The sequence below is a fragment of the Malania oleifera genome, chromosome 4, assembly GCF_029873635.1.
Source record: "Malania oleifera isolate guangnan ecotype guangnan chromosome 4, ASM2987363v1, whole genome shotgun sequence".
In the NCBI taxonomy this organism is placed as follows: Eukaryota; Viridiplantae; Streptophyta; class Magnoliopsida; order Santalales; family Ximeniaceae; genus Malania; species Malania oleifera.
Window position 1 is genome coordinate 31425759 of NC_080420.1, and position 25981 is coordinate 31451739.

The window sequence follows — 25981 nt, forward strand, 5'->3', positions numbered from 1 at the left end:
ATGTATAAATGTTATGGGAAAATACTGAATTTTGGTATTGTAATTATGGTTGTATGATTTTAAGTTTTCCGCTGCATAGGTATGTGATCTTATGAACGAGAATTCCTCAGTGCCCACTTTGGGGTCGGGATGTTATAATAGATGTTATCAAGGGTATCAAAGTAATATAGTTTCACCGCTTTAAAAAAAAAATGGTATGAGTTTTCGAGTCGTTACAGTTTGGTATCATAGCCTAGGTTGCTAGGTTCTGTAGACTCTAGAGTACAGTAGAAAACAATACCAGAATATAAGAATGGAATTTTGAGAAAGATAGAAATTGGGATATAATAGAATTTTAGTGAGTTAATATTGGGAAATCAATATGAGAATTTAAGGTTCTATTCTGTAGTCTGGAAGTAGGAACTTTGGGGTGGTTTCTGTGTTTTTCCTGAGATGACAATTTTAGAAAAACCATAGTAAACTATCATCGGTTTTTATTTCCCTACGTTAGCTCTAGACCTTAATTCAGCAATAGGTGGTAAGAGGGTATTTTAGTTAGATTAATGTAAAAATATCATTATAAGTTTTGGGCTCCTAGAATAATTTGGTGTTATTGCCGGATGGACCCTAGAAGTAGTAGTTCTTATGCTAGCGGCGATGATAGTGTAGGGCCTTCTAGCATGGGGGGCAGGGATTCAGATGCTGTTTTATGTAATGTAGCTCAACAGTTTATGGCTAATATTGCACGAAACTCCAAGGATCAAGGAGGCTCGTCTGTAGCTCAGGGGTGTATGATAGGGAAGTTTACCAAGATAAACCCTTCAGCATTTCCATGACGATCTGATTTCGTAGTTGCTGAAAATTGGGTGCAAGAGATCGAGAAAATACTCACGGTGCTCTGCTGCATTGATGAGCAGAGGGTCCTCTATGCGATGTATTAGTTGACAGGCGAGGCCGAGAGATGGTGGATGGCTACAAAATTATTAGAGGAGCAGAGACCCATACCATTAGCTATAACCTAGAGCCAATTCAGGGAAGTATTTTTCGACAGATATTTCTTACCACCATCAAGGAGGCTAAGGTAGTAGAATTTCTGAATTTGATTACAGGAAATCACACGGTTCAGAAATATGCGGCGAAGTTCATGGAGCTGTCACGTTATGCTCCTTAAATTGTACCATATGAGGCTAAGAAGTCAAGAATGTTTGAAAAGGGCTTGAAGCAGGAAATCCTTAAAAAGGTGGCAGATCTAAAGGTGCAGGACTTCTCTAAACTTGTAGATAGGACCACAATAGTAAAGGAGAGTATATCGAAGGATGCTGAAACACAGAGTTAGGGAAGAGGCCCAGGCCACCAGATTTTTAGGCGGGTTCCAGCCGAGGCTCATAGAGAGGAGACTAGTACAGAGGAGGCCAGAGGCAAATGATGGGACACTGTGGTTTTCAGGGTAAGCAGACCTATCCCATCTATCCTAGATGTGGTCCAAGGCATATGGGTGAATATAGGATGGGGGAGAACATGTGCTATTAGTGTGGGAGACCTGGCCATATGGCTCGAGCTGACTAGGGACCGCCGATCCACGTACCAGCTCCCAGATCGTTCCAAGGTGGTTATCAGGCGCCTTGTGGAGGCCAGCAAAGGAATAAAGCTCCGGCGATGGTTTATGCGCTGACGCCGGGAGACGCTGAGGCTGCCAGAAATGTTATGACAAGTATTCTTATTACTTTACCATATAAGGCTAATGTTTTGTTTAACTCAAGTGCCACCCAATCTTTCATATCATTGGGATATGTTAAATTATCTAGGGTTGAGGTACACTTTGTCAGTAGTCACACTGACTGGGTCAGCAGTGAGGTGTAGGAGGGTACTTAAAAACTATCCAGTGGGCATTCAGGAAAAATTATTACCAACTGATCTCATGGTATTAGACATGCAAGGGTTCGATGTGATATTATGTATGGATTGGCTGGCAGCTAATTACACTAGCATTGATTTCCATAAAAAAGAAGTGATCTTCAAACCCCCCAAGTGAGTAGGAATTCATATTTGTGGGATCACGTGTGCGTGCCTTGCCATAGTTAGTGTTGGCTATTCAGGCGAGGAGGCTGCTTTAGGGTGGTTGCCCAAGGTATGTTGCGTATATAAAGGAACTGTCAAAGGAAGAATTGAAACAAGCTGATATTCCAATAGTGGGGGAATTTCCAGATGTTTTTCCAGGGAAGTTACCTAGTTTACCACCAGATCGAGAGATTGAATTTTCTATGGATTTACTACCAAGGTCAGCACCGATATCTTAAGCACCCTATAGGATGGCTCCAGCTGAACTAAAAGAACTGAAAGAATAGTTGTAGGAGTTGTTGCATAAAGGGTTTATCAGGCCTAGCATGTCACCTTGGGGAGCACCAGTCTTGTTCGTGAAGAAGAAATACGGGGCTATGAGGATGTGCATTGATTATAGAGAGATAAATAAAGTAATAGTCAAGAATAAATATCCTCTTCCTAGAATTGATGATTTATTTGATCTACTCCAGGGGACCTAGGTCTACTCCAAGATTGACCTTCGGTTAGGATATCACCAGGTGAAAGTTAAAGCAAAGGATGTTTCAAAGATAGCCTTTCGAACCAGGTATGGGCACTACAAGTTTATGGTAATGTCGTTCGGATTGACTAATGCACTGGTAGTATTTATGGACCTAATGAATCGGGTGTTCCATCAGTACTTGGACCAGTTCGTTGTGGTATTTATTGATGATATATTGGTCTACTCAAAGAGTTTTGAGGAGCACGAGGATCATCTGAGGCTAGTGTTGCAAGTATTAAGGGGAAAAAAAGCTACACACTAAATTCAAGAAATGTGAATTCTGGCTAAGGCAAGTCACCTTTCTTCGGCATGTAATCTCTGGGGATGGCATATTAGCGGATCCGAGTAAGATAGAAGCAATGGTGAATTGGGTGAGACCAATGAATATTCAGGAGATCAGGAGCTTCCTAGGTCTGGCAGGGTACTACCGGCGTTTTATGGATGGCTTTTTCAGATTATCGGGTCCACTAACACGACTCACGAGGAAATATTTGAGATTTGAATGGACCAACAAGTGTGAGTGACTCACTCAAAAAATGAGCAGCTTGGAAGTTATCCCAAGTATAGGAGTTCTGTCGTGTAATATTCAGCCCCAAGGTCAGATCGTCTCCTCAGGGAATGCGGTTTAATCTCAAATTTTATGTTTTTCCAATCGAAATTAAAAAGTTACTGAACATAGTTCAGATTTGGGTTTTTCAAGATTGTTTGATATTTCTTTTTAAAAATTAAACAAACACACAAATTAAACCCTAATCCTAGCATGCACTAAATTAAATAACAAGGACAGAAATCCTACGTCTAATCAGCAAACATCGAAACACGCATTAAACTTCAAAATAGAAACTAAAGACGATAACTTTAACACGTAATTAAAACACGCAATAATGGAAACCCAATCAAACATATACGCGAACGAAAAAAATCGAACCTTTAACAAAATCAAGAACTTGAATCAAGACCAAACTTAAACGCAAACACGGACTCAACAAAAATTTAACGCTTTAACAACTTAAACGATAATTGAACATGATAAAAATGAAAACTTCAATAAGGCTAACCCTAAACTAAATCGAGCTTCAACAAAAATTAAATTTTAAAAAGGACAACTAATTTAATTTCTAAAAACAAAAACAACTTTTTTTTTAATTTTTAATTTTTTATTTTATTCCCTTTTTTTTTTAGAACCAACTCGGACTTAACTTAATTAATTAAATAACTCGAATCACTAATTAAATCTACCGCTAAATTTATTTGAGAAAATAAATCAATAAATAAATAAACTGCAATAATAATAATAAAACACCTTAAATAATATTTAAAATCTAAAATTTTTTATAAACTCTAATAAAAATTTAACAATATTCAACTAACAATAAAAAGAAAAGAAAAGAAGAGAGAGAGAGAGAGAGAGAGAGAGAGAGAGAGAGAGAGAGAGAGAGAGTCGTGGCTATGGGATATGGTGCTACAGTGGTTCGGGTTTGCAGTGGATGGTGGCAAGAGGTGCAGCAAGAGGGCTCACGGCAACAAGGTGGTGCGGCAGCAGCTTCAGGGACCAGCAGCAGCAGTGGCTGAGGGGGTCTTCATGGATGGTCTGGAGGCTTTAGCAGCAGAGGGTCTATGGAGTAGCTCTCGGTTTGCCTCTCTTTAGGGACTAGCAATGACTGAGGAGGTGGCTATCTGGACCTTGACAGCAACAGGCAGCAATGGCATGGTTAGGGCACTTGCAGCAAGCAACAGGGCATTTGGTGTTTGGGTTTGCTGGCAGCGGCTGGGTTATAGAGGGAGTTAAGGGAAGAGGGAGAAAGGTAGAAGATAAGGGAGAGAAGGAGGAGAAGAGGAAAGGGAAGAAGAGGGAAGGAGAGGGAGAGAGAGATAGAGAGAGAGAGAGAGAGCGAGAGAGAGGGGGGAGGGAAAGGAGAGAGAGAGAATGAGAGGAAGGAGGAGAGAATGAGAGATTAGAGAGAGAGAGAGAGAGAGAGAGAGAGATAAGAGAAGCACGGGCTCGGGGGCCGGCTATGGCAGATAAAAAAAGAAAAATAAAGTAAGGGAGAGGGAGAGGAAAGAGAAGGGGAGAGAGCCCCAAGGGCTTGCTCGGCTGAGAAAGGAAGAGAAAATATAATGGGAGGGGGAGAGAGAACTACCTACGAGAGATCTGGACAAGAAGCCCTGACCCAACCTAACTGCATGGTCAAGTCACATCAAGCTTTTTCTTTTAAAAAAAAAAAAATTTCTTTTCTTTTATTTATTTTTCTTTTACGAACGAGGCCCTTTTTGACTCTTTTGGAGCCCTTTCTCCTAAAGCTCAAAACATGGAAGTTGTAAATAATATTCTTCTCTTTCTCTAAAATTTAGAATCATCTCAATCGGAACTTGGATGGAAAAGTTATGTTCGAATTACAAACTGATGCCAGTTTTAACTCCTAATAATTTTTCTGCGATAAAAAAATGCCAAAATTTCATAAATTACTCAATAAAATCCAAATATTATAATTAGGACACCTTGTTAAAATATTGAGAGTAATTAGGCATTTAATTAAAAATATCATCCCTAATGCACGAATTAAACTGCCTAATTATGTAGTTTAAGCGCGTAATCACACCCCCCAACTAACGTTTTGCTAGTCTCTAACAAATAATGTTAATGAATTTCAGGGCGGTACCCACAAATACTAACTCCAACAAACATGAAATTAATACCCATGCAACACAATTATACTGTTTCACACATAGGAATATAACTGAATTTCATACAAGCTCGTTCATATTCAATGTACACAACTCCGAAGCATATCACTCATGCAAGTTTCATTGTTTATATAGCAATTAAGAACAGTATACTCACATGAAGTTAACCAGGGATACAATTTAGAGTTAATGCGGTTATATAAGTTCGAGTATAAACAGGTAAAATCTCAAGGTGTGTGTGATGTGTGTGACTCATTACACCTATGATGCCAGTGGACACCTACAAAACGGTCATTTTGACTCGGCCTAATTAGTATACCCTCAAAAACACTCAAAAGGAATGGGTTCACTCATCATATGTGAGGAGGAGTGTCGCAATCAACCATTCCACATATTGAAAGGAATAAACACTAAGTATATGGAGTGGACTAGTCTAGGAAGGATCTAGCCTATCTATGAGGTGTCAGGTCCTTCACCCTAGCATTTTTATCACCTACTTGCCATGCCCAACCGAGACCACCCTAAACCAACTTATTCACAAACTTGAAGTGAATACATCTAAGGCATTAAACAATTGAAGAATCTTCATACGTGGAGAACATGGTTCGTGTCCTTGACTTTTTTGTGCTATTTATATGAAGCAGGCATTAGCATTTCATTTCATGTGCATTTCTATTTCTTATTCTTTCTTCTGCTCATTCTTCAATTTCTATTTTTTCTTGGTCAATTAAGGCAATCATTACACTTCTTTTGTTGTATTCATACCATCAACGGGAATTAAACTTGAATAGTGGTCCATGAACTAAGTTTATTTCTTGAGGTGGCTCAGCCTTCACATCTTGAGTAGGCTATAAGACCTAGGTTTCTATCTCCCCATTAGATGTCACCTCTAGGCTAGCAAATCAAAAACAGAGACTAATGTACAAAGAATCATCCAGAAGAAAAGAGAACTGAGTTTCGTAAACTCTGATTTGATGTTAACACTCAAAAGGACGATAAATACCTCAAGAATGTCTCACAAGGTGTCATAGTCGTCACGGGCACTCTCTTAGTGCTCACAAGGAACCCTAAGTGCTACAAGTCACATGAACGTGTATTTTCAGCCTCATGAGATATCATGTAAATACAAGAGTTTATATAGCCAAATTAACACGAGTATACTACCAATCAATTTTTCATGAAGTTAGAAAATAATATAAAGAGAAACTACACATAAATGACTCAAGTGTGTAATTTTTAAGTTATATGCAAGTATGGGAAGGGTATAAGTCAGTGTTAATCATGACATAATTCAGTATAATTCCTCAATACTCTTTCTTTCTTTTTTTCTTTCTTTTTTATTTTTTTTTATTTTTTATTTTTTTTATTAATTAATACAAAACCCAACAAGTAGACATGCATAGTGTCACATGCAAATTCTAACCCCCCCCCCCCCCAACTAAAGTGGAACATTGTGCGCAATGTGAAAGCATAGGGGAAATAGAAAAAATGTACACAAGAGAAGTAGGGTGTACCTAGGTGAAGTAATGGAAAAGAAAAACTGAACTATAGGAAAATGTACCTGAAAACTAACTAAAAATAAAATAAGGTAAAACAAAATAAAAAAAGGGAAAGAATTTCCAATATCAGCCTTAATGCACGAATTAAAACGTCTAATTACGTAGTTTAAGCACGTAATTAGTGAGCTAAGCTTCCAGGAATTGAAGCGGCGACTGGTCACTACACCAATATTATCTGTTCCATCTAGAGATGATGGATTTGTTATATACAGTGACGCATCCCAGAAGGGACTCAAGTGTTTGTTAATACAGCACGGAAAGGTTATTTCTTGCGCTTTTTGATAGCTTAAAGAGTATGAAAGGAACTACCCAATGCATAATTTAGAGTTAGCTGATATGGTGAATGCTCTAAAGATCTGGGGGCATTATCTTTCTGGTAGGAGATGTGAGATCTTCACTGACCATAAAAGTTTGAAATATTTCTTCACTAAGAAAGAACTGAATATGAGGCAAAGGAGATGGCTAGAGCTCATTAAATATTATGATTGTACTATCAGCTACCACCCAGGGAAAGCAAACGTAGTGGCTGATGCTCTAAGCCAAAAATCAGTAGGAGTGGCGTTGTCAGCAGAGGGAATTCAACATTCGATTTAGAGGGATCTGGAGAGGCTCGATGTGGAGCTAGTAGAAGATGATCAATAGACATTTATTGCCAACCTAGTGTTACAGCCTATCTTGCAAAAAAGGATTAAAGCCACTCAAAAGAATGACACAAAATTGGTAGAGCTGATAGATAAAGTGCAAGATGGATGGGAGGATGAGTTTAGTATTTCAGATGATGGAGCTCTGAGGTTCTGTACCAGGTTGTACGTACCTATAGATGCTGAGATTAGGAGGGCTATCCTAGAGGAGGCACATAGATCCCTTTACACAATACATCCTAAAGGCACTAAAATATATCAGGAACTTCATGAATCTTTCTGGTGGAGCGGCATAAAGAGGGAGATAGTTGAGTTTGTGGAGCAGTATTTGACATGCCAGCAGGTAAAAACTGAGCACCAGAGACTGGCAGGACATTTGCAGCCAATCCACATCTCTGAGTAGAAGTGGGATCATATATCCATGGACTTCGTTATAGGATTACCACCAGCGCTGCATGGACAGAATGTCATATGGGTGGTCATAGACCGACCAACAACGATTGCTCATTTTCTCCCTATTAAAGTCAACTACTCTATGAACAAATTGGCAAAGTTATACATTTAGGAGATAGTTCGACCCCATTGTGTGCTAATATGCATAGTTTCAAACCGAGACCCACGATTTACATCGCGGTTCTAGAGGAGTTTACAAAAATCTTTGGGTCTCAGTTATCATTCAGCACAGTCTTTCATCCTCAGACTGATGGGTAGACAGAGAGGACGATCCAGATACTTAAGGATATGCTACGAGCATGTGTGCTAGATTTCAGGGGTAGTTGGACTTAGTATATGTCATTGGTTGAAGTTACGTATAATAACAGCTACTATGCCAACATCAGGACGGCATCATATGAGGCATTATATGGTAAGAGGTGTCATTCTCCACTATACTAGGATAAAATGGGTGAGAGGCGAGTTTTGGGACCAGAGTTAGTGCAGCAGGCGTATGATAAAGTATGACTTATTAGAGAAAGACTCGGTATAACTTGGAGTCGGCAAAAAAGCTACGCAGATATTCACCACTGGAAGTTGGAATTTGATGTGGGAGATTAGGTATTTTTTAGAGTAGCACTGCTGAGGGGAGCTATAAAGTTTGGGATGAAAGGTAAGCTGAGCCCTAGGTTTATTGGCCCATTCGAGATACTTGAAAGAGTAGGTTTAGTCACCTACAAGTTAGTTTTACCACTAGCTCTATGCATGATTCATGACGTATTCCATGTTTTCATGTTGAGCAAATACGTCCCAGATCCCTCCCACGTGATCAGTTACGAGGAAATAGAGCTTACAAACACTTTATCATATGAGGAAATGCCAGTGCAGATCCTAGATAGAAAAGAACAAGAGTTGCATAACTTCCTCAAAACCTAACCTAACCCACCTTATACCTAGGCCCATACCCATACCAACTTAGAACCCTAAGCCTAATCTAGACAACGACCCAAATCCCATTTAAACTCAACCAAGCCAAAATCATCGCCCACATATTAATTAACGATCCCACAATCTAAAATGCCCAACCCCAGCCTAACCTAAAGCCCAAGACCTAGGCCCAACTAGGCTTGGCCAAACCTAACTAGCCCAACCAACCTCTAACCTAAACCTAACCCTAACTCGACCAATGTAACTCGAACAAACCCTAACACAACCCCAACCCCAACTCAACCCAATCTGACCCAAGCTAAACCAACTCTAGTATAGCCTAACATGGGTCAACACCCAAGTCAACCCCCCTACTTGGCTTGTGAGAAACCCTAGAAACAAAAAACAAAAAGAAAGAAGAAAATAAATTAAAGGAAATGGAGATTAAGATAGAGAGAATAGAAACTAGAGGTATATGTGAAGGGGCTTCTGATCCATACTTGGATCTGGTGATAAGGGGATAGGCAGAGAACTCAAGGCTAGCTCTCTACCTTTACTAGTTTCGACTCCACCGACAAAGAAGAAACAAATAAGGGGTTAGGGATTGAGGGATTTGAGAGAAGAAAGAGAGATCGAGAAAGTGAATAGATTGAAAGAAATGAAAGATATGGGAAATATAAAAGAAGAGATCAAAAGAAGGAAAAAAAAAAAAGATTTAAGAGAGTAGAGAGTGAAGATAGAGTGGAAGGCTTACTTGATGGGTTGCCGCCGTGTAAGGAAGGTCGCGGTAGCCTTAAAGCTACTAGTGGTGGTGCATGTGAGAGATCAAAGTGTGAAAAAGGCAGAGTGTTAGAGAGAGAGAAAATAGAAGGAGAGAGAGAGAGAGAGAGAGAGAGAGAGAGAGAGAGAGAGAGAGTGAGACGAATATTCGAGAAAGAAAAGAAAAGAAATAAAAATATATATATAAATTTGAGTTCAAAAAAAAAATTTATGTGGTCATCCCTGTGTTGCCATGTGTCACCACGGATGGGTGACACATGACAAACCCAGGCGATTTCCCTCCTCCATTCCCTCTTGAATTAGGTTAACCTAATTTGGTTCAAGTCAACCCAGGTCCTTCTTGTTGACCTAGTCAAATCAGTTGACCCAATTTGACTAAGTTCAACCACCTAAATCGCTTCCCCTTTTTTTCTTTATTTAAAATTAATTTTTGAAAATCATTTTTAATTTGTTAAAACTCCAAAAAAGTTTAGGAAAATTAGGGAAAAAACAACAATTGGAAAACATTCTTTGAGTCTATTTTGACTCATGCTGTTCAAACAAATGAAAAATAAATAACAATTTCAAAAATAAAAAAAAAATTGAGGAAATTCCTTTAAAATCCTTGAAAATTGTAGAAAAATCTTGAAAAATTTTATAAAAATTCTAGAAAATTTCCTCAAAGATTAGGGAATATTGTGGGACCATTTTTTGCTTAAGTTTGATGCATTTGTATAATCATTTTGCATGTTAAATATTTATGCATCATATTTTGCATGTGTGCGCGTTTGTGTGTCCTCATGATAAAAAAAAAATAGTAAAAAGGTGTTTCAGACCTTATTGATATTAATTCCAAGGGGGCTTTATATAGTAAAACCTCCTTTTCTGAAAATCTTATTATACTTTCCTAGAAAGCTCCTTGTTTTGCTTTTTCGTTTAAAATTTTCATCATTTAGTTGATTAAGGGACATTTGAATCAATTTTAGGTAATCCATAATTAATTAGGTATCGTTAGTAGAACAGATGTGTACGGGATGCTAATACATTCCCCTCACATAATTGTACTATCGAACTCAACGTTGATAAAAGAAAAATGAGACTATTGGTTCCTTGGCTTTAGAATTAGTTTAGAGACCAATCAACAAGTAGTAATTAGATGAGTTAATTGTACCTAAGTAAATAACACATTAGAATGGAAACTCTATCAAACCTTCATTAAGACAAATCTCTCACCCCTCGTCATCTCGAGTCGACCACATGTCGATATTAATAAATTTTTTTCCCAAAAAATTATATTTTCTTGTTGGTCTAATAGATGGGTTAGGTTATGTAATGAAAATCCATATCTTTTTTTTTCATCTCACTTCCATTCCTCCCAATGTTCAAACTCAAAATCACCAACATAGTTCCAAACTTAGTAAAAATGTCTCGTTGAGGACATGAAAAATTCTTTACTATAATAATAATAATAATAATAATAATACTAATGTGTTTGGTTGGGGAAAAGTGGAGAGAAAAGAAGAGAACAAAAATTATTTCTCCCACTTCACTTCTCTTGTTTGGTTCAAATAAAGAGTCAAAAACAAGAAAAGAAGAAAAGAAATTGAGAGAAAGAATATCATACCATACAATTTCTCAATCTAAGTAAAAATCTATATATTCGTGTGCTTATTAATTTACGGACTTAAGGTGACAACTCAACATGTCAATACCAAGAAGAATTGAGCCTTTTATGGAAAGGAAAGAAGATGAGTTTGATGCTTGTTGTATACATCTAGTACATAAAAATGGAATAAAAGCAGGAGTTGAATGGATTTTATAATTTGATTTTGCAATACTTACCATTCAAATTTTCATCCCACCCCTTTCCTATTCCATTTCATTCCATAAACCAAATATAATGTTTGGAGCTTTTATCACTCACACAAAATCTTGTTATAGACTTTAAGGCCCTACTTGGAACTCGGAAAACACAAGGTAAAGAAAATAATGCACGAGGGAATTTAATTTTTCATATTTGATTAACAAGTAAAATGGGGAAAAAATTAAAATATATTCCAAATTAAGGAGTAAAAAAATTACTTTTACACGTCATTAAAATTCAATTTCTCTTAATTTGTAATAGTAATAGAATAAATTTTCATTTCCAGTATCATTTGTCATAGAGAGAAAATATAGAAGAAAATGAATCTCCTTCTTACTTTCCTTTCTTTTCCCAGCAAAAATCCTTGATCTAAACGTACCCTAAGATCCGTCTAGAACTCAAAAACTATTAGGAAAAGGAACAAAAAAATTCACATTTTCTCATTTGGTTATCAAGAAAGTTAAGTAAGAAAATAATAATAAAATATATATATATATATATATTAAATTAATGAATAAAATTTTGACTTTGCACATCATTAATATTTGATATTTCCTCATTATCTAATCATATTTATAAAAAATATTGTTTTTAATAGTATTTAAGATAGAAGGTCAAAAAACTGAAAAATGAGTTTTCTCCTTATTTTTTATATTCTTTTAAACAGAAAAAAATATACCTGAATTTAAATTTGAGGCCTAAAATGCGGACTCTCACATGCAAGTGAAGTGTACCTGGCTCATAATTCATCAAGCTCCTTGCTTGTGAGTGCACCTGTCTCTGCAATCAATAAATATATAACCCAAAAACACAGTTGCAGAGCTGCAAATCAGGCAATAAGAAGGGACACATTCCATTGAAACCATGTGGCCGTAAGGTTAGCATTCAAGAGGGGATGGGATGGGATGGGAAGGGATGGATGGATGGACGAGTGTGTTGAGTCACGTCGATGGATGGACGAATGTGTTCCCCGCTGGATGGACGGCTGCGTTCCCGCTTGAGTCACGTTGTTTGCAAGGGATGACATTGATTCGTGAGGTTAATTAGAGGAATGATATCGTCCGCTCAAATGTTCCCGGAGAGAGAGGGGATTGAATGACATCGTGCAAGGATGATAGTGTGGCATTGGGGTCAGATGCCGTGTCTCCATTAGATGCGCATGATTTACGTGGGTGATGGGGAAAGGTGCTGCGTCTCCTCCTCAGCTGCCAATTATTAAGTCGACTGTCCGGGGAAAGCACCGGGCATTTAAGCATGAGGAGTTCAATTCCTGGTTGGTGTTTCCGGTCATATCCTCTCAATTTCAGGGTAAAGGGTTTTAGGTGAAGTGTCTTAACCTTCAGTACATCTAACCTTGGTATGATTAAATGGTGATCATATTCAAACTTTAGTATGAACAGCGAGACCTAGGTGAACGCTGCTTCAGGATTTGATGCTGTACCAGGAGGTCCAAAAGGCTCCTTGGTGGCTCAAATTTCTCGTTTATAAAAAAAAAAAAAAAAAAGTTCAATTGTCAAAAAAATTTTAAAAATTTAAAATTAAAACTAAAAATACTATCTATTTAGTTAATATTTATGAAACTAGGACAAATTATAACTTAGTTAAAAATACACATTTTCATTTTAAATCAAATAATATTATAAAAAATATAATACAATTAAAAAAATATTATAATTATTGTACTTAATCTTTATATCTTCAAATTTTACTTTACAAAAAAAAAAATTATTATACATGATAATTGAAAAATAGTAAAAATATTTTGTAATTGACTTTATTATAATTTTTAAATTTATATATATATTTATTTATTTTAATTACAATTTATTTATTTAGATGCATAGGATTTGAGATTGATGAGGTTCTTGATTGAAAATACGTATGTATGTGGATCCCAAAGGCACCTAGACTGCAGCCTTTCATGGTATAGTGGTACCTGCACTTCTTGTCGGGAATGGATGGATATGTAGGGAGTGACTCAGGACAGGATATTAATGGATCCGTCTTTGCCCGCCTTCCCTGAAGTAGAATTCGAGCAATGGAAATGCAACACCTAACCCATGATAGGACTCCTCCCCATTAGCTAGCCAGCCGTCGGTGGGAGGCAACAATTGAAAACCAGCTATAAACATAAAAAATTGATATTATAAATAAATATATTTTTATAATTTATTTTTTTATTGTATAGAAATTAAAATAAAATATAGAAAATAACAAAGATACCTAACAAACCCTAAACTTCTATAGATACTATTCTAACTGCAAATTTAAAAATTTATAGGTTGAACAAGTTGGAGGAAAATTGAATTGACAATAGCTCTTTGCATAATAATTTATGAACAATGTAAAAACGAAAAATTATTTTCTATTTAAAAGTTAATTTTTAACTTTTTTACAAAAGAAAAATGTATAATAAAGATTAAATTTTCTCCAGATTTGCACAATCTCAAATTCAACACTAGATCGCTTTCAATGTCAATGACAAGAAATTATTTGAAAATAGCCTATAAATATTGAAAACTAATTTGCCTTAAAAGTATCACATGCATGATAGAATTTTACAACATTTCTAAGATGGGGATTGAGAATGATTGAACCTAATTTTCTCTTTAAACGTTAATTAGATGCAAGGCCGGCTCTTCCATTAGGTGGCTGAGGTGCTTGCCTAGGGTCCAAAAATTTTGGGGCCTCTAATTTTATTTTTTTTTAATATAATAATATATTTTTCGGATCCCAAATTTTTTTAATTAAATAATGTTAACATTATTTATATGATTTAAAAATAATTTGATGAGAATACTAATGATGATACAACACACTCAGTTAAAAAATCTTTTACGATTATTTTTTTCTTTTACATAATAGATCAAACTATTATTTCACTTGAGAGTAGATTTGAACAATTTCAAACATATGAGAATATTTTTAGTTTTTTTATATGATTTAAAAATATTAAAATCATTAGATGAGAATAATTTGAAACAAAAATGTTTGACACTTGAGAATATTTTAAAATGTGGAACACATTCAGATATTAATGGTTTTGATTTATTTACAAAATTGAGAATTTTAAAAGAAAGTTTAGTAAAAACGAGTACACCAATTGAAACGTTGAACTTACTAAAAATATAGATTGTTTTCCAAATGCATTTATTGCTTATAGAATTTTATTAATGATACCTGTGACAATAGCTTTTGCAGAAAAAAGTTTTTCAAAACTTAAATTTATAAAAAATTATTTGCGATCAACTATCTCACAAAAAAGATTAAATGGATTAGCTATGTTATCAATATTAAAAGAAATACTTGAAAATCTTGAATATAAAACTTTAATTAGTAATTTGCATTTCAAAAAAGTTAGAAAAATTAATTTTTAAATAAAAATAAAAATTAAACAAAATATTAAGGGTCCTTGATTAAATCATTCGCCTAGGGCCCCATATTGTGAAGAGTCGGCCCTGATTAGATGCTAAATAAGGAAATTTCCTAACCAATACTATGAAAATTGAAATCTGCCACTAGCATATCTACTTGAAATAGATAAAGTTTTAGAACGTGTACCTTACATCGTGGATTCAATCATTGAAGGTCCAAAAAGTTTTTTACAATGCAAGGTGAATACGCTACCTTCTTCCCTTCCTGTATGTGCAACTTGATGGAGAACCACAATGAAAATTAGGGTGAGGGTAGGATCTCTCCTTGTTGCTCACATATTAGCATAAGGAAACCCTACCCATCATGGGCTTCTTATATAAATAAGGCCTACACATATAAAATCCCATGGAGAGGTGCTATCACAATGGACTGGAGGGTCAAATCTCCAAATCACCAACCAAGTGGTGAATTTGAAATCAAATAAAAATAGGTAATGCATGTGGTGAGAAATGGATCAATACATGGTCCAATAGAATCACCATTAACCTATTTTTATTCTATGTAAGGTTAGAACATCTATTTAATATATTGCCAGCTCATTTGTCTCTAAGCTATACATGTGTCCAATGAAACTAGTAGTTGCATTATCAAATAAGATTTGGGAGTACAATTACACAAAGAGAAGGTACTAGCACCCCTTCGCACTAGTCCAAGAGATAGATGGTACCTAATCGGTGCAAGATTACTTTTGTAATGAACCAATCAAGCCTTCCATTTTATTCAATTACAAAACATTTAAATATTAGATAGCCCCATAATTGACAGAAAATACTCTCATTTCAAGATCCCCAAAGGCATGTGAAAGACACAACCCCCAATGATCCCCACGAGGATTAATTGTTTATTTTGTTTTCTCCATTTTAAATGTCTTATTTACCTAGCCTTTAGATATTGAGGTCTTACACAACACAAAAACTCCCCTCACCTCTAGTTTCTCAAGGGCATATGTGAAGGCATAATTGCTAGACCAAAGAAAGGTTTATGATTATTAGAAGTTGATTTATTTATATCAAAACAGCCCACCAATACATACCAAGATAAAGGAGACATGCAAGCAAACAAGCCACTCACATGCAAAATAAATATGCAAAACATACATACAAATATGCATACTAACATACATGGAAATATATATATATGTGTGTGTGTGTGTGAAACATACATGAAAGGTGTGCATCAATATCAAAGAGTCAAATAGAATCACCATTGAGTAAGCCCAAAGTGATTCTATTAGATTTTCTACCCCTCAAGAGATGATTGAGGACTACATAATCTCATTTTATTGATTTCCTCCTCATAGGGAGAGCACACACACACACAAGCACACATATGCAGAAAATGAACATTTATGCAAACCAACATTAAGCAAAACATCCATTCAATAGTCACCTACAAGTCAAAACACACCAAGAAATGTCCAAAAACATGCAAGGGAGACCCTCGAATTTTTATCTATTTTTGATATTTTTTGTAATTTTTAAAGTTTTTCTCAATTTTTATTTTTTCTTTTTGGTGATTTTTAAATTTTTAATTTTTTTATATCATTTTGGTATGAAGTGATTTCTTTCTCTCTATTTCCATGATCTTCTCCTCCCAATTGCAATACCAGTCACCATGTTAGGCATGACATTAACAAATGAGTTGATGCCCCACAGTGCTTTTAAGAAATGATCCAAGCTATGAGCCATTAGAGGAGTACTCTTTTGACATATGGATTGGTGTTCTACTCCCACTCCTAGATTTTTTCGACAATGAAGAAACCTTCAAGTTCGACATCTTTTTAACGAGGAAATCAAGTGTCATTGAATATTTTGACTCAATCTCCTTGACTTGTTGAGAACTTTGTAAGGCAAGGGCCTTCAATCTGCTATATATGAGTGAGTGTGCCTAAAAACTTAGAATTATAGGTGGCATTGGTGTCATCACTTGCAAATCTAAAAGCCACGAAGGGAGTGGTGAAATTATTTTTGGCTTGTTTTTTCACATGGGCTATTAAATCTAATGATGCGAAATAGAAAGGAAAAACAGATGAGAGGCAAAATTGTCCCACATGGCATGCTGGAAATTTGAAACAACAAAATTTAATTTTGTATTGAATAAAAGAATGGGTACAATTTTGGAAATTTTTACAATGAATTAAAATATTCTCCTATTCAATCTCCTTAAAAGTAGCTCTACTGATTCGAGAATTCAATGAGTGCATTCCAGAACAAAGAAACGGTGGATCTTCTGATTGATTAATTAGATGATTTTTATAAGTACGGTTTGCTTGATCTTGGATCTAATTGACAAAATCTATTGATTTGAGGGCTCAAGAAGCATGCTCATAAAAAAAGATGGTGGATCTTCTGAAGGATCAATTTGATGTTCTGGAGAAGTTGGGTTTGTTTGATCTTGGAACAATTTGACAAAATTTGTTGATTTTTTAGCTCAAGGTTGTTCCTGAATGAGTTGATAGCAAATTTTTCGGATGATCAATTTGATGATATATGGAAAGAAATTTTATTTTATTTTCGATCTCCAATAGAATTTGTTAATTGAGCATACGGTGATGGATCTTTCGAAAAATTAGTTTGATGATCTATAGAAGTTGAGTTTACTTGATCTTTGATCAATTTGACAAGATATATTGAATTGATGAAGTTGAAAATTTACTAGAAGATGGATCTATATCCAATCTTTGTGAATGTGAGCCTAATCACGAACAATAGATGCCTAGAAGAAGAATCAAGTGCCCATTATTGATTAGAATTTGGGTATTCTTAATTGTAGAGGTTGCCGAAGAATTAAAGTTTGATACTAGATTTTGTGCTTACCTCTTCTTTTTTCCAAGCCAAGTTCTCACTTTTTTTTTTTCTTTTTTCTTTTTTTTTTCTTTTTTGTCTTCAAGATCTCCTTTTGATAAGCCAACCAAGGTTTTTATAGGTCAAGACTAGGGTTGGATTAAATCTCAAGATTTCCCATGTGTTGCTATGTGTCCTTATTGTGAATGAACTCAGAATTGCACAGCAGAAATTAAACGCAACAACTAATGAAGAACAAATATGGAACACATACACGCAGTATATCTTAAAGCAAGAAAAACAACACAAAGATTTACGTGGTTCGACAATAACTATATCCATGGGAGCAATTGACAAAGTTTCACTATGTAATTGTCAAAAAACATACTACCAGCCCCGAACCTGCCAGGTGGGGCCCGGGGTGTGAGGAGACCATTCACCATCTTTGATACCATTCACGCAGTGAAATAATTAAACAATCACAATAGAAATACCAGAGTACTATATACTATATATCCAAAAAGTGTATATATTTGTCCATATTCTTCTTATTACATAACCAACATTTAAAAACATAATTATACATATATCAGTTCTTACAACCACTCACAACTTACCAAAATTCTAAACCCTATCCCAGAGCTTTCTAAGCTCGATCACCTGAAGGACCTGAAAAGTCAATAATTCGCCGGGGTGAGACACCTCTCAGTAAGGAAGAATAAACTATAATAGTGTGTGGCAAATGAGTTTCAATATATATAAAATATAGTCGTTTCTTAATCCACCACAATAGAGAATGCACATCCATATCCACACACACATACATAAATATTTACCGGCGAAAGTTCTCGTGGATAGGGAAGATTATACGCCCATACATGTACCTTCCCTTTGCTATGATACCATTTGTAACCATACCCTTTAATCTAGGTGTGGCTACAACTGATACTGATCAAGGCACTCACCTTACTCAGTAAGCATTAGAGCGAAGAGTTTTACTTTACCATAAATATTTATACATTTAAGTTCACATACTAGTATTCACACATGTCCACATCAATCATCCCACATAGTCTGCATACATATACACCACAGTTCATCTACACAGGATACAATACAAGCTACACATCCACACAAAATACCCATCCACACAAAATACCCATCCACACAGGATACCACACGTATACTTTACACACCCAATATTAATTATACCATAGAGATGCACGTATACATATGCATCACAAGACATCCACATAGGAACAGTACATTCCATTGATCTCCATATGCAGCTCACACAGGACAACTGCATACCACATAGTACGTAGCCCACATAGGGTTACTGCATACAACCTAGTACGTGGCCCACATAAGGCTACTGCATACTACCCAGCACGTGGCCCACGTAGGGCTACTGCGTAACTCTCAGTATGTGGCCCATATTGGGCAACTGTGTACCTCTCAATACATGGCCCACATAGGGAAATTGTGTACAACCCAGTACATGGCCCATATAGGGCTACTACGTACTCACTGTACGTGGCCCACGTAAGGCAGTTACATATTTCACTATACGTTTAGGTTTACAACAGATCGTATTCACCCAAATAGGCAGTATTTACAACCAAGCAGAAACCATAACCAGGCGGTATTCTCAATCAAGCAGTATCCATAAACAAGCAGTACTTACAAACAAACAGTTTCCATGAGCAGACAGTATTCTCAATTGAACAATATTCACAACCATTTAATTATAAAGGGTTATTCTCATGCCACACGGTTTTTCCCCAAATATTCAAAACCATCATTTTTCAAATGCCTAAATCGTTCAAAAAATCATACTATAAATATACGGCTTTTATACTCAAAACTAATCGGTTTAAAATTAATAAAAACTAGTATAACTTACTCCCCTTACTTGTTTTTCCGAAAATGACCCAAAAAGAACGGAAATATCGAAACCCTAGCTCTACTCAAATTTGCCAAGGATTGATGACCTATGTGCCAGGAAGAGGGAGAAGGAATCATGGAGCACCCAGAAGCTACCAAGAGGCTTAAAGGAGAGAGAGAGAGAGAGAGAGAGAGAGAGAGAGAGAGAGAGAGAGAGAGAGAGATGAGAGAGATTTGGGGTTGAGAGAGAGAGAGAGAGAGAGAGAGAATGATTTCTCTAAAAAAAATGACCAAAGATATATTTATAGGCAAGTTGTCCCTGCAGAAAATCATCGACGGAAAACCTGAGCTAGAGCCGTTTCTAAAGGAAATAGGCGAAGGTTTTGTTTGGGGCTCCCCAAACCATCGACGGTTTTGTCCTATCCTTCATCGATTTCTTATTTTTCCTTTCCTTTATTTATTTCCCTTTTCTTTTATTTTCTAGGTTCAGGTTATTACACATACAATACAATCACTCTTACAATGATCTTCCACTCTCAAAATATACCCAGAATGGTATATTTATAAACACTTCAAAGGTTTCCCTTTGAACACCCAACCAACTTTAACGTTCACATTCAAATTTTGAAAATCTACACTAGGTTCTCGAGCCAAGTTGTCGACTATTTGAGCTAAATAGTCAATTGTTTCAAACAGAATGTAAATTGTTTGAATTTTGAAGCCAAATCGTCAACTGTTTCAGCCAAACAGTTGACAGTTTCCCTGCTGCTCCTCATCACATGCGATTTTCCACTATGTATTCTTCCTTGTTTATGCAATCCATCAAGTATAAGAGCCACAAAAACACAACAATCTCCACCTTGGTGAGTATACGCCCCTTAGGAGAACCTGAAAACATAGCTCGTTGCTCCACCTTAACCTTGGAATGTTAGGTTAGGTCTATCTCCCTTCTAGCACTTGGTGACATGAAGTAAGTCCAAGCAATGCTTGAACTTTTCCGTAGTAATCAGTTTCGTCGGAATGTCCACTGCATTTTTAGATGTGTGAACCTTCTCGAGTACAAGTTTACCTGAAGTAATCAATTCCAAACCCTATGGAACCTTACATCAACATGCTTGGTTCTAGCATGGTACACTTGATTCTTCACCAAGCAAAGAGCGCTTTTATCGTCACAACCTAGCACAACCCAACCTTACTGTATACCCAGCTCTTTGACCAAACTGGTAAGTCATAAGGCTTCCTTTGTAGCTTCGGCAACTGCCACGTATTCAGATTCAACTGTAGACAATGCCACCGAGGATTGTACCATGGACCTCCAATATATAAGTCCTCCCACAAAGGTAAGGACATAACTCATTGTAGACCTTCTATCATCTATAACCCCTATATAATTAGCATCAACAGACCCCACAACTAATGGACTATCTTGTTGCTTGCCGAACATGATGCCATAACTAGAAGTATCTCATAAGTATCTGAAAATCCATTTGATGGCTTCCCAATGTTGTTTACCCTGATTAGAAAGAAACTTACTCACCACACTTACTGCATGTCACTACAAAAAATAAGGTTATTAGTGACGGTTTTAAACCGTCATTAATACTCACAAAACCGTCACTACTAGTTTTAGTGACAGTTCTATGAGTATTAGTGACGATTTTCAATTTGTCGCTATACCTGCCGTTACTAATACTTATTAGTAATGAAAATTTCAAACCGTCACTAATAATAGAGTATTAGTGACAGATTAAAACCGTCACTAATAATAACGTATTAGTGACAATTTTAATCTGTCACTAATGACCGAGGCCCGTCACTATAGATTTTACACCAGATCGATCAAAAATCGTCACTAATGCTCTATTATTAGTGACGATTTTAAATTCCTCACTAATTCTCTATTATTAGTGACGGTTTAAATTTGTCACTATTGCTCCATTATTAGTGACGGTTTATATTCATCAGTATTACTCCATTATTAGTAATGGTTTAAATTCGTCACTATTGCTTCATTATTAGTGACGATTTTATATTCATCACTGTTACTCCATTATTAGTGACGGTTTTATAATCGTCACTAATACTCATTAGTAATGACGGTTTGAAAAACGTCACTATTGGTCTATTATTAGTGACGGTTTCAAAATCGTCACTATTTGTCTATTATTAATGATGGTTTTAGGGCCGTCACTATTGCTCTGCAGAACCGTTACTTATGGATTTAGTGATTGTTTTAAACCATCACTAAAGACATAGTATTAGTGACGACTTTGAAATCATCACTAATACCTAAATTGCACAATTAATAGTGAAGTGTATTTTTTTTCCAATTATTAATTCCTGTAAAAATCTTATTCAAATTAATTCCTTTAAAAACCATAATTGCAATTCAAATTTAAGTACAAATATATTATACAACTTCAAATTGAAATACAAATATATTATACAAATTCAAATTTAAATACACAGCATTATAAAAATTCAAATTTAAATACATTCCATTTGTTCAGATTATAAAAAAAAAAAATGGAAAGCTGCATCTGAACTGCATGACATCGTCCTGACGTTTCACAGTTACAAACTCTAAAAATTAAGAAAGTTAAAAAAATTAGTATACGATTTTTGAAAATAAATCACTACGTAGCACATATACAGGCATAAAAAATAAATCACATCAACATCAGATTGTAGAGGATGAAATAATCCACCCCTCAATCAGTACACACCAATACAAAGAATGAAAAACACAGCAACAATGCAAATTAGGCAACGCATACTAGCACAAAGCAACACTATAGAACTTCAAAGGTTAAGTTCAAAAAGCAGTCACGACTACAGAATTCAGTATTCTAGGATGAATCACAGATATACATAGCCTTGAATAACTACAGGCACTTAAGCAGCCGTGCTGACACTCAATAAGCAATCTAGCAAAAGCTAGAAGCATTTGCAAGCAGTTCTAGGTGATCACATACACACACAACATCATTACAGTATCTTCACTTGACAACCAATTAGAAGAAGAATCAGAAACATTTGTAAGTTGCCTTATGCTGAGGTAATGCATTGAAGATGTATTTTGGACTGCCACCACAACCTTGAGGCTTTGAAGGACATAATGTGAAATTTAACCATTTAGATGGAAGGTATCATGGCTACAATAAGCTTAGTTCTCACATAGGTGAGCCTATATTGCCAAGTAGAAAAAAAATGATATATACTTGGACAATTACACCGTGCCTATAGCAGTGGAACACGGTGGCTACCAAGCAGCTGCGCATGAAACAATGAGATCAAATTCTTAGATCTAATTCATTCATTGAAACTGAAGGAAGGTGTTGTAATAAAATGAAAAAAATATGATTAGTTAAGGAAAGTTAAGAAGAAACAAGGCCAAGACCCCTCGATAGTTCTTACCTCCTGAAAAGTGTGGGTCTCTTGAGAATTTTTAGGAAAAGGAAAAAGTTAGGACGCTCCCTTATTTTGGAATTGTGATCTTCTTGTAACTAGTCTATACTGGAATATTGTTGTAATCTTACAATAATAAATGTTTTTATTCAAATTATTGTTTCACCATCTTTTCCTTGTAAACCTCATCTCCATATTATAAGGTAACCATTGTTAGGGAACATTACAAGGAAAAACTATAACGTGAGATAGGGAAGACCACATTCAGAGATAGGAAACGATTATTACACTATAATAATAGGGAATACCTCTTTCCGTCCGTATCTCTGTGACTGTGTTGGGGGGGGGGGGGGTTAAAGCATGTTTTGTACTTATATATCAATTGCTTTCATATGTTTGGAATGAGTTCTTTTTGTTACTATTATTACTACTACTATTATTATTGATAGATATATTTATTAAATAGTGACATAATATTTTTAAAAATTTGTAGCTAAGCAAGCTTCCAGTTAAATCATTCAGCTATAAGCCTTTCGGCAATTCTATAATGGGGCGAGAACTATGCATTGCTGAGTTTGAAGTGAACAAGCCATTGGTTGTTGCCACTAGCCATCTTGAGAGTCCCTGCTTTGGTCCTCCAAAATGGGATCAGATGTATAGCAAGGAACGTGTAGATCAGGCAAACCTTTCCCTCAACCTTCTTAAGAAAAACCCAAATGTTATTTTTTGTGGTGACATGAACTGGGATGACAAGTTAGATGAGCATTTTCCTTTGCCTCATGGATGGGTTGATGCCTGGACAGAGCTAAGGCCTAGAGAAAATGGATGGACACATGATACAAAGTCGAACCAGATGTTGTCTGGTAACCGGACACTGCAAAAGCGACTAGATCGTTTTAATTGTAGTCTACGAGATTTCACGTGTAGTGATATTGATATGATAGGAATGGAGGAAATTCCAGGTCTATCATACTGCAAAGAGAAAAAAATGAAAACAGAGATGCGGAACTTGGTCCTCCCTGTTTTGCCTAGTGATCATTATGGCCTACTCTTAACACTTTCTAGCAAGCAATGTTGATTTGATTGAAACTACCCTCAGCAAGTCGATGACTCCCCTTTTGTGCTGGTTACATGTTGTCGCACTCGAGAATTAAGATGCAAACCTTTTAAGAATTTCAATTTTTAGATAAAAATACATAAATAAATTACATGTACTTGACAAATCAAAGCCTCTTCTCTCTCAAAGGCTTGAAGACTTTCTTTCCTTAATCTGTGTCCCTCCCTTCTCCTTCCCCCCCGCTTTGGTTTTTTCTCTTTAGATGGGACTCTCCCTTGATGTAAGGATCTTATTTTTCATGTTCCTCAAATACAGTGATAGTGAAAATAATGATGCATGCATGGTTGATGGATGTCTTATGACTCTTGTTTATTTATTTATTTATATTCTTTTGTTTCTATGTAAAACAACGGCCCAATAACTTTACCAATGCAATGAATGTGGCCACAGGGAAAGTCATTTTTGTGTTATATATATATAATCTACTGTTTTTTTTTTTTTTTTTTTTTTTTGTTTCAAAAAATGCAAGTTGATCAGAGAAAGTCCAGCTTGATTTTCCCAAGAAGAAGAATTAAAGTGGGTTTGGCAATGATGTGAAGAAAAAGTGGTATATTTATCAAAAAATAAACATTTAAAAAAAAAGAAAAGAAAAAGATGGCTCTCGGTGACCCCGTGGATTTTATAGACCCATTTCTCACACACCACCTCATACATTAATATGCCACTCTTCGAAGTTGAGCATTAGATCCAGGCTTCCATTTGGACTCTTGTTCTTAACAGGATTAATACGAATGGCTTGCAACAACAAAGGAGACCTTATAAAGCTCTCAGTCCAAAGGTTTGAATGTTGTGCCACAACACAAACGAGACTAATGTTCAGAATATTATTTGATGTCAGGTGGCCAGGTATATGTGCAACATTTTTTCCCTTGTCATGGTGAGGTTTAGGTAGCTTTGACTAATATGTGTGATTTTGAATTGGTGAATTTTGGGGGTTTTAGGAAGGGTAAAAGAGGGAATATTTTTTTGAACTGCACAAGATTTGCTAACTTATGGATTCTTTGGCTCAAAATGCAGGCAAGAATTTTCAAAGATTGGAGAAATTTTTAGATTCTCCTTTGGGGGTAAGCTATTTTTTTTGCTTCTTTTTGGGTTCATTCCCTCGGGATTGGGTTTTGGCTCTCTGATACTCAAAAAAGATATGTTCTCCAATTTCTAAAAATATATAATTAAAGTTGAAAGTTTGAGTACTAAAGTTAAAGTTGGTTTGAAGATTTCAAAAGACAGTTCAACTCCTAGACTATAGGATATACAGAGAGTCAGGATGTATCATTTTGGCCAGAAATTGAATGAACTGGTAGATGAAGAATATAATTAAACTCATTTAACTATCAGAAACCCATTATCACTAGAATAATTATGGCAGAATAAACTCAACACAAGCCTCTACTAGTTAAAATTTGTGAGGAATCTAGAGATCCTTGCACATGTGCGGAAGGTTACATTATGAGGCAGTGCGGCTGCACTAGAGAAGCATAGTTGATGTTGTAAGTTGCCATTATATCTAGTAGTAGTAGATAATTTCTAGACTTGATTTGTTTGCCTCAGCCATGCATCCACAATCAAATATCCCAAGTACCAAACTAAGAGACCTCAACAACCAATGAATTTATATAAGAAAAAAGAAGAAGAAATTGCAGCAAACAACACCTAATTTATATAACGCCAAACAACTTGCTCACCCATGCTCCACCCATATAATCGATTTTCTGATGCATAGACTAATTCAATAGAAAGTAGTAAACTAAATGGATCATATAAATACAACAAATAAATAGTGCTACAAAGAAGTTTTTTATGTGAACACCTTGAAGCTACGTAATCCCTGACCATAATTATCATTCCAAAACCCATTAAGTTATATAGCACATTGTCTGCTTCTTTGAACTGATCACAATCCTGAATTTGAGAATCTATTCCCACC

The 25981-nt window shown here is 35.8% G+C and overlaps 1 protein-coding gene across 1 annotated transcript; it reads left to right on the top strand.

Moving 5' to 3' along the window:
* The first annotated feature begins 4217 nt into the window (after positions 1 to 4217).
* On the top strand, positions 4218 to 24018 carry LOC131153746 (uncharacterized). Its single transcript, XM_058106189.1, has 2 exons — positions 4218 to 4313; positions 23434 to 24018. The coding sequence occupies exons 1-2, from the start codon at positions 4218 to 4220 to the stop codon at positions 24016 to 24018; spliced, it is 681 nt and encodes a 226-aa protein (XP_057962172.1).
* The last annotated feature ends 1963 nt before the right edge of the window (positions 24019 to 25981 follow it).

Coding starts and splice junctions, on each gene's coding strand:
- LOC131153746 (XM_058106189.1), top strand. CDS start 4,218: ATGACTGAGGAGGTGGCTATCTGGACCTTGACAGCAACAGGCAGCAAT. Junction 4,314..23,433: donor ACAGGGCATTTGGTGTTTGG/GTTTGCTGGCAG, acceptor AAAAATTTGTAG/CTAAGCAAGCTTCCAGTTAA.